The sequence below is a fragment of the Vespula pensylvanica genome, chromosome 12 (assembly GCF_014466175.1).
Source record: "Vespula pensylvanica isolate Volc-1 chromosome 12, ASM1446617v1, whole genome shotgun sequence".
NCBI classification, from domain to species: domain Eukaryota; kingdom Metazoa; phylum Arthropoda; class Insecta; order Hymenoptera; family Vespidae; genus Vespula; species Vespula pensylvanica.
This window is the reverse complement of record NC_057696.1, coordinates 1,312,790-1,327,603: the sequence shown is the minus strand read 5'-3', so window position 1 is coordinate 1,327,603 and position 14,814 is coordinate 1,312,790. Positions and strand designations below refer to the sequence as shown.

The 14,814-nt window shown below is 29.2% G+C and overlaps 2 protein-coding genes across 3 annotated transcripts; one reads left to right on the top strand and one right to left on the bottom strand.

Annotated features, from left to right (window-relative positions):
• The first annotated feature begins 124 nt into the window (after positions 1 to 124).
• LOC122633280 lies at positions 125 to 4,175 on the top strand. The gene is made up of 12 exons (XM_043821006.1): positions 125 to 919; positions 1,034 to 1,152; positions 1,221 to 1,365; positions 1,459 to 1,588; positions 1,710 to 1,875; positions 1,945 to 2,125; positions 2,207 to 2,565; positions 2,670 to 2,826; positions 2,914 to 3,045; positions 3,147 to 3,264; positions 3,454 to 3,608; positions 3,764 to 4,175. The coding sequence occupies exons 1-12, from the start codon at positions 282 to 284 to the stop codon at positions 3,867 to 3,869; spliced, it is 2,406 nt and encodes an 801-aa protein (XP_043676941.1). The 5' UTR covers positions 125 to 281; the 3' UTR covers positions 3,870 to 4,175.
• Positions 4,176 to 6,666: 2,491 nt separating this feature from the next.
• Positions 6,667 to 13,395, bottom strand: LOC122633279 (serine/threonine-protein kinase Warts). 2 transcript variants are annotated; one of them, XM_043821005.1, is made up of 6 exons: positions 12,588 to 13,395; positions 12,324 to 12,433; positions 11,638 to 11,972; positions 9,104 to 11,384; positions 8,596 to 8,873; positions 6,667 to 8,516 (listed from the first exon to the last, which is right to left on the bottom strand). In XM_043821005.1, exons 3-6 carry the CDS (start codon positions 11,911 to 11,913, stop codon positions 8,085 to 8,087), a joined length of 3,267 nt encoding a protein of 1,088 aa, XP_043676940.1. In that variant the 5' UTR covers positions 11,914 to 11,972; positions 12,324 to 12,433; positions 12,588 to 13,395; the 3' UTR covers positions 6,667 to 8,084. The 2 variants fall into 2 exon arrangements, with proteins under 2 accessions (XP_043676940.1, XP_043676939.1); XM_043821004.1 differs by having other exon boundaries at positions 12,324 to 13,395.
• Between the last annotated feature and the right edge of the window lie 1,419 nt (positions 13,396 to 14,814).

Genomic DNA, 14,814 nt, shown 5'->3' with positions numbered 1-14,814 from the left:
AATGTGCATACAGAATTCTCTTTCTCTTAGTTTGGTATCATTGAAAAAATACGTGCCATGCGTTATGTGTTTGGAATTGGAAAACGCCCATGGTTTTAGCGTCATTGTTAGTATTGGGCGTGTTTATAATAATTAATTAATAATCACGTAAATTTATATGAAATCAATGAAAGAAGTAATATTGAAGTGTTCATACGAAACATAAGTTTTATATTTAATATGGAAGTTAACGTGTAAGCAGTGCATTTATATCAAATAGAAGAATTAAAATTATCAGAAAGATGATTTTTTATATTCGTCTAACGTTAGTGATCATTTGCCTTCTATTGGGCGTTGTTGGTCAATATGAATGGCAAGTAAGAGATCCATTCGATGAAATTCGATTTAAAATGGATAAAGTTAATGCCGATAACTGCCCTATACAATATCTTGGTGACCTGTATTTACCAGAGGATTCTGTTTCACATTTGCCAGATATAAAGGATATTAATATTAATCCTGTATTTCCAAATAGAACAGCTCTGTTACATTTACACAACATGGCATTGAGCAGATCGTTTTTTTGGAGTTATATACTTCAATCTAGATTTATAAGACCAGCTATTAATGATACTTATGATCCAGGCATGATGTATTACATATTATCTACAGTTGCTGATGTATCTGCTAATCCGTATATAAATGCTTCTGCTATCTATTTTGCACCAAATATGTCATATTCTCCATCTTATAGAGGATTCTTTAATAAAACAATGCCAAGATTTGCACCAAGAACGTTTAGAGCTGATGATTTTAATGATCCTATACATCTTGAAAGAATATCTACTCGTAATACGTTTACTGTACAAGATCTTGGTGCATTTCCTAGTGATACTCTTAGCAAGGATTATACAACAGATTACTATAGAATAAATGAATGGTAAATATTTTTTTATATCATATTTTAACAGTACATTAAAGAAACAATTATCTTGTTCGTTATTTACATTACATTACTTTTATATAATATATAATCCTTTGAATTATATATTAGGTACAGAAAATGGTTACCTGATAATGTAGAGAAAAGACATGATACTAAAGCTACTTATCAAGTTGAAATTCGTTATGCTAATAATACTAATGAAACTTTTACATTTCATGGACCTCCAGGTAAAAGATATATCTATTAAATTAAAATATCTATTATTACATCATATTGTATATATTTATTTTTAAAGGTGCTGATGAATATCCTGGACCTGTGAAATGGACTAGACCTTACTTTGATTGTGAAAGATCCAACCGTTGGCTTGTAGCTGCTGTAGTACCAGTTGCAGATGTGTATCCACGACATACAGGGTTTAGACATATTGAATATCCAACGTGAGTTTTTTATAATACTATTTTAATATTGGATAATATTTTGATGTTATATTATTCTATTATTTTTAATTAATAAATAAATAATAAATTTAGATATACTGCTGTGTCTGTATTAGAAATGGATTTTGATAGAATAGATATAAATCAATGTCCGAAAGGTAAAGGAAATAATGGACCAAATAGATTTATGAATACTGCACGATGTAAAACAGAAACTACAGAGGTAATTCATTTTTGTATAGTTATAAATTGTATTGTTGTGTTGACTATACTTTTATATAGCATTTATTCATTTGTACAACAGTAAATTTGCTAATTGATAAATTAATATGATTTATTTTCAGTGTGAACCATTGCATGGCTGGGGATTTCGAAGAGGGGGATATCAATGTAGATGCAAACCAGGTTATAGATTACCAACCGTTGTACGTCGACCGTATCTCGGAGAAATTATTGAAAGAGCAACTCAAGAACAATATTATAATGGATTTGATTGTAGCAAAATAGGATGTATGTCGTCAATATGTAATCTATATAATTAAATGAGATAAAATCATGTTTCTATTTGCTTTGTTACAGGGATTCAAAAAATGCCAGTGCAATGGGAGAAGGCAAAATATTATATTAGAGAGAGATATCTCGAGCAGTATTATCAGTATAGAAATCTCACAACAGGGCCTGACAATTTACATTCTGAAAAAATAAATATTGATCAAACTTTAAAATTCATTTCCAGTATAAATGCGAAAACATGTAAAAAGTATATTTCTTATTTGTAATTTGAACAAAATATTATATACTGTTATATAACAATGAATGATACATTATCAATTGTAATTAGGTATTCGGCACAAGATTTAGTCTTGGATGGTGATATAGGTTATGGAGCAGAAGAGTTTTTCGAAAATGAAGCCAAAATGGCAACCAGACTTGCTAATTTTATTAGTGCATTTCTGCAAATATCTGATTCACATGAAGTTTATTCTGGTAAAAGAGTGGCTGATAAACCTCTTACAGAAGATCAAATGATAGGTGAAACGCTAGCTTTAATTCTTGGAGATACTAAAATCTGGTCTGCAGGAACATTCTGGGATAGAAATAAATTTACTAATAGGACATTTTTTGCACCGTTTGCTTATAAAACTGAACTGAATACACGGAAGTTTAAACTCGAAGACTTAGCTAGATTAAATGACACAGGTAAACCATTAAAATTGTTATGTAACTATATCTAATTATTACTTGTATCATGTGAATGATTTCTATTTTTTTTTTTTTTTTTTTTTTTTTACGTATATTTACAGATGAAGTTTACACTAGAAAGAATTATTTCCAATTTTTGAAACAAAGATGGGCAGCTAATTTTGATGATTTGGAGAAATTCTACATGAAAATAAAAATTAGATACAATGAAACAGGCGAATATCTTAAAAAGTATGAACACTATCCAAACCATTATAGGTAAGTATTGTTGATAAATTAATTACATATGAATCAATTTAAATCAAATTTAGTTTATTCATATAATAATCCAAATGAATCATATAGAGCAGCAAATCTGAATCATGGTTATTGGACAGTTCCATATTTTGATTGCAATGGTAAAGTGAAAAAATGGGTAATTACTTATGCATCTCCATTCTTTGGTTGGGATAGCTTAAGAGAAAAATTAGAATTTAAGTAAGTAATCTCAAATCAATTTGTTTTCATTTAAAACATTAACATAAAATATTTCATATGTGATTAAATAAAGCAATATTACATTAAAATAATATTTACAGGGGTGTGGTTGCCGTTACTATGGATTTACTTCAATTAGATATCAATCAGTGTGATGATAAATTTTACCGTCCAAATGCATTTAAAGATACACATAAATGTGATAAGAAAACATCATATGTAAGTTTATATTATGCTATAAGAGAAAATGATTATAAATGAATGATGTGTGTGTGTATGTATACATAATTATACAGTTAGATAATAAGAAATTTCTTTGGTATATCTGGTTTATCCGAAATTAAATGACCTATTTATAATACGAAATAAATGCTTTACATATGTTTCTATTAATTCATCATGTTACAGTGTGTACCCATTCTTGGCAGAGGTTTTGAAACTGGTGGATATAAATGTGAATGTAAACAAGGCTTTGAATACCCTTTTGAAGATTATATTACATATTACGATGGGCAGCTAGTAGAGGCAGAGTTTAGTAATATTGTCAATGACAAAGAAACAAGGTAACGAACGGCATTAATAATAATTTATTATATTTCTGATACTAAAATAATTTACCTATTACTAATACCACTAAGTTTATTAATTTAATTCGAATAATTCTTTTTACTTAATTTAAGAATAAAATAGTTATAAATTAAATTAATTGTATCAACAGGTACGATATGTTCAAATGCCGTATAGCTGGTGCATCTTCGATTCAAGCAAGTTGGGTTATAATTCTGTCATTAATAATAGCAATTAATCCATTACTTAGGAGATAAATATAAGATCTTATTAGATTTATATTATGTAAAATTGTTTTCCATTAGTTATATGACTTATGTTAAACGGATATTTTCATATGCCGTCCATATTTTTTATGTTTAGTCTTTTTAAAGAATTATTAATAATTATAGATACTTATCATATTGCCGTCCATAAATTTTAAGAGATCTTTAATATAAAATATTATTTTATATAAATCTTTTCAAATTCATCTCTCTTTTAAAAGAATCTCATTGAATACTTTTAAAGAAATTTTACAATTTCTTCTCAATTTATGTTGTATGTGACCTTATATGTACTTTTTTTTATAAAGTATAAGTGCCTTCTTAATATATCAGATATTGATCATATGAATTTTGTACCAAAAATAGTATTAGAATTTAAAAAACTTTATAAATTTTATATGAAGACAAATAAATATTATTTATGATTTATCCATATGGCATTTTAATTATTTCTTTTCTTTATACAATAAATACAAATTACTAAATGTTTTTTATCAGAAATTAAAAATGAAAAATGATTTTTGAAAGGTACTCTCATACACAATTGTGTAATAAATTGTGTAGCTACTATAGTAGTCATTATAACTTATATATCTTATAAGAATGCATATTAATAACTCTATAGTAATAGATTTATGATCTTATATTAGATGAATGATAAAAAAATTTAAACACAAAAAGCTACAACATATAAGCACTGAAGATTGTTTTAATTTAGATTAATTGTCTAAAGTATGTACAATGTTTTATATATATTCTAACTTATCAAACTAACTTGTCGTATATTTGTATAATATAATTACAAGGCAAAAGTGATTTATTACAAAATGTACAACTAAAAATTCATAAATTACTTTCATGAGTTGACAGATCTGTTGTATAGGATAATATAATATTAAAATAATTCAATGCATGAAAACGAACAAGTATGATACTATATTTATTAGTTGAGCTGAGTCTTTCGATGCCAGATAGCAATTCAACAAATATTACTTTATTGTAACATCTATAACTAAACCATTATATGCACACTCAGTGTGCAATAAAAATGTATGTATTACATTCTCGTATGGAGCAGGAGGTACTTAATAATTGCTAAATTTTAAAGCTTAACAAAGCCAAAAAATGTTATCTATGTATATGTGATCGTTAAATAATAGCAAGTGTAATATATATGTATAGCGTAATGTATTACAAACAGAATAATGTGTTATTTATTTTAAAGCATTATTTAAATAATAAAGTTGTTTGAAAACCATATTATTAAAATTAAAATTCACTTAAAGTCTTTATTATTATGGTATTAGTACTGCAATATGATACATTAATCTTAAGATAAAATGTCTCACTCATTTGCAGTACTTAAAGTTATACACACAAAAATCAAAAAAAAAATATATATATATATAGCAGAAATAAACAATATAATGCAAGGTTGTAGTATACAAAGATTTAATTTTATGATAGTAGTTGTGAATCCCTTTGGTATCCATTATTTATGAGAGATGTGATGTACAAAATTCGACTTTCATATTACCTGCAAATTTTCGTTATTTTACCTAATTGATATGTTTCGTTAAAAAAATAAATACTCTAATTGAGACCTGGTATAAATATATATAAATTTATATATAAATATTAATAACGAATATCACCAATTTTCAGAAACCGATAATAAAAATTCGAATTTCATAATGTCATAAATTTTGCTAACAATAATTGTTTTTAACAATTTCTAAATAAATATGTCTTACCTTTACAGCGTTAGAAAAGAGATTACAGTACTGTGTTTTTATCTCAACAGACTTAACACTGATCCATAATTATCGAATAAATACGAATAATTAAATTATTTACATTATATTATTCCTACTTCAGTTCAAAAAATTTTGGTATCATTAAATAATTCGAATGTCAAACATAATTCTTTTCTATACTAATCTACAATTTCTTTTATAAGTATAGAGTATAAATTCAAAACAAAATGTATTTTTTGAGATATAATGTATTATTGCATTTTTTTTTTTTTTCTAATATTTTCGAGATACACAATTTATTACAAGTACAGTTTAAAATTGTCTGCTCTTATGATGCCACAAAAATATTATTGATAAAATTATATACCATAGAAGATTGTATATAGTTTCTTTTTTTTAACCATCTATTTTAATTATGGCAATAGAATGTACGATATAGAAATACACGTTTCTAATTACTATTACATTTCAACTTTGAAAAAATAGATTATAGCATGAAAGGTATTAAAAGAATAACAATGATGTTATTTTTCTAATATTTCAAAGGCACAGTTAATGAAGATATAGTTTTCCTCAATAATAAATTAGTATGGATAAGTGTTTAGTCTTAGCTTTGTACATAGTACATACAATATTAGTACACTGCTCCACTTCCAACAGTCAAGTAATGCAATAATTAAATTTTAATATTGCTTGTACTCGATAAATCAGTTATTTCGTTAAATTCTAATCGTTTCAAAATAGTATATTATTTTGTGTCAATTCTTATGTATTGTATCATATACAATATTTATGATCTGCATATAAAAATTTTTAAATATTTGTTCTCCAAATGAGCTGATGTTGGAAGACAGGATGAAACGGCAGTCAGAAGAGAGATTTTGAAGAGAATATTTTAATCCTGAATACAAGATTATTTAAAGAAGGCACTTTTTAATGCTGTAAGGTACACCATTGCCATTACATAAATAATATTGATTTCTGCAGCTTGAAAGAAATAGATAACAAAATATATCTGATTTTGGACTCACTTTCGATAAGACAAAGATTATAATAAATCATTTCATAGAATAATATATATATATACATACATATATACAAGTTTCTTTCTATTGTTAACATTCTTATTGTAATTGTTTCTTTATAAACAATGGCAACTTGACTATAAAAACGATACTGTGCCAGCAATGAAATTAGTTACAAGTATTTTACAAAAGTCGAGTTACCTTTATTTAATTTAAAATTTTCGATTTCAATGTTTTATTGTGCAAAATAATATACGACTTCTTCATTAACGATTTTCCCTTTTGCTTTTAAATAACAATAATTCCGAGAATTATATTCCAGGGATTAGGTTTATAAGAAATATGTATGTAATGTATATAGTGTAACAATTCATCAATAATATTTCTTAGCATATGAAGATATTAAAAAATGTTTAGACAATTAAAAGCTGCATAATACGCAATGAACACATTACATCCATTCACAAATCTATACAGTATAATAATTAATAGTTTAATAATAATAATAATTATTATCATTATTTATAATTATATTCGACATAGCATTTGATATAAAAGAAAATGTTAAATAGGACCAATATATTTAAAAGCCGCATAACTCTTATTATTATTATCTGCAATATCACAGTACTCGTTGAAACGTACTAAACACGTACTTTCTGATATGAAGCCAATCTAAATGAAAATAAATGGCAAGCAAAATATTTGCAAAAACATGCTTCATGAGAATATATTGCCTAGCCATTAATCATTTTATTTCTACCCCTTCGTGTCTATTGGCCATTACTGTATCAAGGTAAACTTGTGCCATTAAAGTTACCCTGCCTCTTTTCTTAGCCATATGTTATAATCGCACGTTGTGGAATAGAAAACGATCCTGATCACTCAAGCTATATTATATAGGGCATTATTTAAGACGCAATAAACATACAAAATTTAGATGTGGTATTTCATATAAATGCCCATAATAATTTGTAATTCCATAGAAACACAACAATGTGTAGTGGACAGTTTTGCAGATATGTGAAAGTTTAATGATTTAAGTCAAATGTAGTACTATTCGAGAAGTACAGTCGCGCTAACAAAGCATGAAAACAATTATAATCAGTTCTAAAATATAAAAATCTGTAATAATGACAAAAAAAAAAAAAAAAAAAAAAAAAAACACTAGTGTAATATGTGTACTTTCTTTAACGTAATATTTTCTTTTTTCTAACTATATAGTACGATACGTTTGTATTCATATACGTATAAGTTGAAAAAAAAAAAAAATTGCGACTTCGTGTAATTTAGTTAACCACACAATGCTGAAAAAAACTTTAGAAAGATATGATACTGGTTGCAGTTTAAGACACCAATAATTTTGATATCTGATGAGATTTATAATTTGTTTCTTTTTTCGTTTTCTTTTAACTAGCCTATTGTCATACGTAAACAGGACCTTGATTATCATTATCATCCAAACTTATTCGACTAGGATATGCAGGACCACCACCATCATCAAAAAAGCGCCTAAATGTGAATTCAAAGAAACCGTGAAATGGTTTTCCATTATCTAATAATTCGTCTGACTTATTAGAATCTGAGGATTCAGAATTTCTTAACTTGTCAGGATCCACAGGATCAAAATTACTTGTATCTGTAGGGTATTGTATGCGAGGTATGTGAGGTGCTACCTGTCGGCGTAGCCCTTTTTCAAAATCAATACTTGCAAAAAATGGATGACTCTTGACTTCATCTGCATTTTTACCTAATCGACGATCTGCGCCAACGCAAAGTTTTAATATTAAATCCATACCTTCAGGTGATAGATTTGCTTGTTTAGGGATATGAAGTGTGGTCTCCCAATTAATGACCTGTAAACATACAATAAACAGTAATATATATTCAGAGTATCTGTTTAATTTAAATAGATAGCTTATATATTTTACCAACCTTGTATTGAGTCTCAGCTGGTGTATTGGCAAGAAAAGGTGGAGAACCAACTAGCATCTCATATAAAATTACACCCACACTCCACCAGTCACATAACTGAGTATATCCTGTGCGTTGTAACACTTCTGGCGCAATATAATTTGGTGTTCCAACTAGTGAATGTGCTAAACATCTTTGATGTTCTCTATGTCTCCTGCGTTCCAATGGTTTTAATTGAATACAGCGACACTCGTTGTTCCAGTCGTCAGCTGGATCCATCGAATCTTGTTTACCATGACCTATTGATCGATTACAAAATATAAAATTAATTATGTAGTCCAAATGAAGAACCTGTTACAATGTACTAATTTCAAATCTTTTTATAAGCTAAATAGCGAATGCAAGTATAACGTAACAACAAATCATTAACGGTAAATGAAAGATATGAATACGAAATACTGCAGTTATTTCTTTATAAGAATATAATAATAATATTTCTAATAAATGATTACATATAATAAATGTTTACCGTTTTGCTGGTAATATTTAGAATTATGAGTCCAGCGAAATCCTGTACAAAGTCCAAAGTCTGTCAGTTTTATATGTCCATCGCGATCAATTAAAATATTATCTGGTTTAATGTCTCTGTGAATGAATCCCATTTTGTGAACACTTTCAACTGCACATGTAAGTTCAGCAATGTAAAACCTTGCTAATGGTTCTTTAAAAATACCAAATTTAATAAGCAAAGACATCAAGTCTCCTCCTGGTATATAGTCCATCACAAAATATAGATTATCCTTATCTTGAAACGAATAGTATAATTTAACGACCCATTCATTATCAGCTTCCGCTAGAATGTCGCGTTCAGCTTTAACATGAGCCACCTGATTTCTGTTCAGTACATCAGCTTTGCGTAATGTTTTCATTGCATAAAATTGATTAGTATCAAGCTTTCTTACAAGTGTTACCTCTCCAAAAGCACCAACACCGATAGGTTTTATTTTTGTAAACATAGATTTGTCCATTTTTGCACGTTTTAATCGAATGTAATTAGATTCCTTTTGTGATAACATCTTTCTCATTTGGCACTGTGCTTCTGCACTCAGGCCTATTTTAGCCATTTCTGTTTCTAATTGAAGACGTCGATATAGGCGTTGTTTATGAGATTTCAGTACATTTTCAACATGTTGCTCCATAAAAAATTTGAATGCTTGAGGAGAATAATTACGAACTTTACAATCCCTACGTTCTTCTTCTTTTTCTTTACTCATATGTTTTCGTTCAGGAATAGGAGATTGATGCTTAATTTTATAAGATGACGGTGCACTTCCCCCTTTTCCTCCATTTCCATCTGGTAAAGATGAGTGATTATTATTATTTCTTGCAGATACAGAGGTCGATGCTACTGGAGGTAAAGGTGGTGTCTCCACCGAGTGTGGACAATTGTCCACTGGTGAATATTTTCTTTGTAATGGAGGATGATGAGCAATTGGAGAAGATCGAGGTGCTGAATTACTTTCTACTGTAGAAATCCCAGAGGTGTCTTCTGTGGCTGTTCCATAAGGAGGAGGAGGAAGTGGATGATGTATGCCACGTTGTGCTGCTAATGCTTGCATCGTTGTAGCATAACTAGGGGGTTCTGTTGTTGGCACACCTACTGAAACACCTACACTTACAGAACTTGATGGTGCAGTACCAGTGTTATTGACAGGAGGGTATGCTGGTGGTGGTTGTTGTTGTTGTTGTTTCTGTTGAATCGATGAAGCATAAGATGGAGGAGGTGGTGGTGTATTACTGGTTGTACAAATTGGTTGAGGAGACGTTGGAGCAATGGCTGTTTGTAGAACAGGTTTTTGTACTTGAGTACTTTTAACAGATTGCATAATAATAGGTGGTTGAGTTTTAGCTTGACGTGCTCCCCAAGCCTGTAATGGTGTAGGTCTAGCCATGGATGCCTGTGTACTCGGAGATATGGTGGACACAGTAATAGGACTTGGTGATCCAGCTGATGTTGGACCAGAGTATATACCAGACGAAGGACTTTTTCGATAGTCTTGTTGAGATTGTGTGGGACTTTGTCTATTTTGCATAGAAGCACTGTAAGATGGTGGTTGAACAGGACCAGACGATGACGAAGGGACTATCGGATAAGGAGGCGGAGGTTCAACCTGCGTACTTGAATTTCTATCGCATGCTTGATAGATACTGAGTGCTTGCATTTGTTGAGATAATTGTTGTTGTACTTGTGGACCATTCTGCACGATCATTGGTTGGCGGCTATTAGTATTGCTATTAGACGATGCTACAGGGCTTGTACCCCTTTGAGGTGGATTTCCTGATCCTGATGTAGATCCAGAATTACCAGGCGCGGATGGAGGGGGTCGTGTCGGTACAACTGGAGCGGGAGACATTCGCTTGAGCATTTGCTGCATATTACTTGGTACATTTGGTTGACTATATGGAGCATGAGGTGGTGGTGGCGGTGGCGGCGTGGAACTACATCTTGGAGGAGGTGGTGGAGGTGGTTCACGTTCTACAAAATTGCTTGGTGAATATTGTCGACTTAATTGTGGATGTGGACTAAGTTCTGTCAAACGTGGACTGTCAGATCGTGAACTTCCTGCACCACTATCTAATGCAGGGCTTCCTCTTTGAAGACTTAACTCCCTTTCTAAGCTTGGCTTTCTTATCAGCTTGGTATTAAGTTTACCAAGCCCGTTAAGAGATTCTCCTTGTGCTTGTTTTAAAAACTCTATTGCTCCATCTAAGCGCCATCCTGCGAGTTTGAGGGCACGCAACCCTATTTCCTGTATATCAAATTAATTGGATATAGTATAGAAAGAAATTTTCATAATTTAAATTATAGACTTTCGAATAATATATTTTTCAATATTATATATTTTTATCTAACCAAAAAAAATTATTAATATTTATACACAAGTTACAAAATCTTTCGAAAAATGAAATACAAACATTAATACTAATAACATAATATACATTTTTTTTTATAAGAAAATGATTACCATGTCATATAAAATGATTAAATAATAACAATCGTACCTCTGAGTATCCCATAGCTAATAACTGTGCTAATGCCTGCCGTTGATCAGGTTTATCTGTGCACCCAGATGCAGCTGAAAGACCACTGAGACCGGATGCTGAACTGATACCACTAGTTGTGGATAAGGTTGATATTGTACTGGCTGCACTGGAACCAACTTCTCCTGCTCCTCCAATGTTAGCAAATGGTAGTAAAGAGTTGCGGATTTCAGCTAGTGCTTTTTGATGGTATCCAGAGCCACGAGTGCTCGATTTGCTGACCGCAGGTGGATTCATAGTGGCCCATGCTAGGTCCTTAGGGACCTAGCTTTAATCTGGCTGTGGCATATATATATCTACAATTCAAATATCTGATTATAGATATTTAAAATTCATACTATCAACATAAATAATATGTTATTCCTTTAACCATTAATATTGTCAATTATTTTATATCGATACCCCCAAAATTTTTTACTTGTAGTCCCGTTAAAACTTGATATCGTTTATTTATAAATTAAGAAAAATTACTGTATTACAAGACAACTTTAATATACCTCATTTGATTATTCTTTTTATTATTTATTATATGTTCCTTTTTTATATCGAAAAAAACTTTATAATCTCGATATATAAACGAACAATAATATTATTATATAAGAAAACAAAAATATATATATACAACAATGATTAACAATAATACTTACAGAACAGAATCGATGTTAATGTACTTTTGTATAGATGCTCTGGGTTGTCATGGTAGTTGAAACGATATAATGTCTGGTGATCCACAATACACAAAGGGTTGGATGCAACACTGCGTTATGAAAATACTTCACTTGCATTAATGTCACATTAAAAGTATATGTTTTTTATAATTCATGGGAAGAAGTACTATGATACAGTCTGTAAATTACAGATGGCTAAACTTGTTACTGATTGAAAATAAAATGATCAGCTTTGTTATATACCATCGAGTGGCTTACAATTTCGTGCATGTTTTATGTGCGAAATTGCAAGAACTATAGTAAGACATCGGTGTACACAAAATTTTCAAGAAGTGCTCGTCGTATTCTCGTACATGATAGGGCCCATCTCCAAGCTTAACCTATTCTACATAGGTGCTATTTAATTGATTAGAAATTCTCTCTATATATAATCTGTCGTTCTTAAACACTTTATTCAACACACAATTAAGGTGTTCGCCAAAGAAATACTTCAAGTAAGTTCTTTTAAAGCAATGGTGACGAGAATGTGATTCCTGAGCATATTCCGTTCTCACGTTTTTCTAAGATCCATTTAACGACTATAATGTGCCTGTTGAACGTATGATACACTATTTTTGGATTAATTCAAATGTTCTCTTTCTTGATCCACCGTCGTAATTATACAAGCGATAACAAAGAAAGATAGAGCCGTAAATTACTAAAGTGACTGGCAGCCATTTTGAAGTGCCACATTCCTACACCGACTTGACACTCTTTTTCGTAATTTACGGTGTGCATAAAGTCTATGCGAAGAAAAACCAATGAATCTCCATATTAACATAGTGATAGAACCTCTAAATGAGATTTCCCGTTTATTTGAAGAAAATACATTTTAGTTTGCTAAAGCTATATTTCAGAGTGATCCCTCGGTCAATTGTTGGTAATACGAGAGTGCATCTCCATGGTAAATGGATGTCAACACGATTCTCTACCAATCGTTCGTATTTAAATGTAACAAGTGCTTATCTAATGCTCCGATTGGTCGATCTAGAAGATTTTGTAAACGTAGTGCGTTACTGAACATATTGTGTTCAATATTTATTATTATATATTCATAGACAAATATATACGTATTAAATATGTATTGATATTGCCTGGTTATTAATTATTAACGAGTTTTTTTTTACTTTTTTTTTTTTTTTCTTTTTTAATATAACGATAATTAGAAGAAACATGAAAAATTGCAAAACATTTATTTTTATATTTTAATTAACGATTATACAATCACTACACATTAATGAATATGAGATATGTTTAAATATTGCTATTAATTAAATTTCGTTGTTGAAGAAGTTAAGAGTACACATTTTTAACGATGCCTTTTATTTTAGAGAATTTTTGTTCTATGAAAAAAGAAAGAAATGTTAATTTTATATCTATTTAATGATTGCCAATGATTGGTGCTTTCTAACGTTCTTGTCCAATCGCGTGTAACGGTTATTTCATACATAACTGATAGAAGCTAAAAGCCTCCGATTAATGCAAGTGCGAATATATAATTGAAGGTTAATAATAATTGAACGCATGTAATTGTATACTTATTCGAATTGAAATATACGCTTTATGTAATTAATATATATATATACATATATATATATAAATTATATTTTTTTTAAATTCAGTATATTTGTTATTTTGTTATAATTGAAATTTGAAATAACAAGGTAAAGAAATTTATGATACATATATATACACACATATACGTTGTTATATAATAAATAAATAATTTATAATTAACATATATTACTTTTGATTAAATTTATGTATCAAAAAATAATTAGAATAATTTATTATAGATGAATTTTTTTATAATATATTTTATAAATAGTATGACTATGTTTTAATGAATATGTCAAAAAATATAATTTTAATAGAAACAAATATTATGACAGACGTCCAATATATACATATATATATATTGAAATATCAGATGGATATAAAAATTATTCATACATTTTACAAAAATTCCAATCGCAAGGTAAGACATATTTTTTTTACGATTTATAATTGTACGTAGTTACATATAAAATGTAGTATCTATAAATAAATATGTATCATAATTATTGTATATTCCAGATTTCTTTCAAAATACATGGAAATTGAAATTATGTTTGTCTCGAATCGAGGACACTTTTTAAAGGATCGTATAAAAGGTCGAGCTAATTAACCGATATTCCCCCATGAGTCAGCGCGGGAAACACAATACTTGGTATATGAATAATATGGCGCTTCTTTCATATCATTTTAAATCGCTCAACATTAAAAATTTATTTTTATAACTTAATAATATGCTAAAAATATACATTTTATAAAAACAAAGCTATTTTTTAGCATCGATTATTATAATTTAAAAAATAACACAGATATACATATATATATATATATATATGTATATATACGTATATATAATAATCTCATTAATTATAATTTT

Bases quoted from the DNA above. Each gene is read 5' to 3' on its own strand.
- LOC122633279 (XM_043821004.1), bottom strand. From the start codon at position 11,913: ATGAATCCACCTGCGGTCAGCAAATCGAGCACTCGTGGCTCTGGATAC. The intron at 11,385-11,637 runs GTACGATTGTTA...TTTGATATACAG, and splicing joins TAGCTATGGGATACTCAGAG to GAAATAGGGTTGCGTGCCCT. The intron at 8,874-9,103 runs GTAAACATTTAT...ATCGATCAATAG, and splicing joins TAAATATTACCAGCAAAACG to GTCATGGTAAACAAGATTCG.
- LOC122633280 (XM_043821006.1), top strand. From the start codon at position 282: ATGATTTTTTATATTCGTCTAACGTTAGTGATCATTTGCCTTCTATTG. The intron at 1,589-1,709 runs GTAATTCATTTT...ATTTATTTTCAG, and splicing joins GTAAAACAGAAACTACAGAG to TGTGAACCATTGCATGGCTG. The intron at 3,265-3,453 runs GTAAGTTTATAT...ATCATGTTACAG, and splicing joins GTGATAAGAAAACATCATAT to TGTGTACCCATTCTTGGCAG.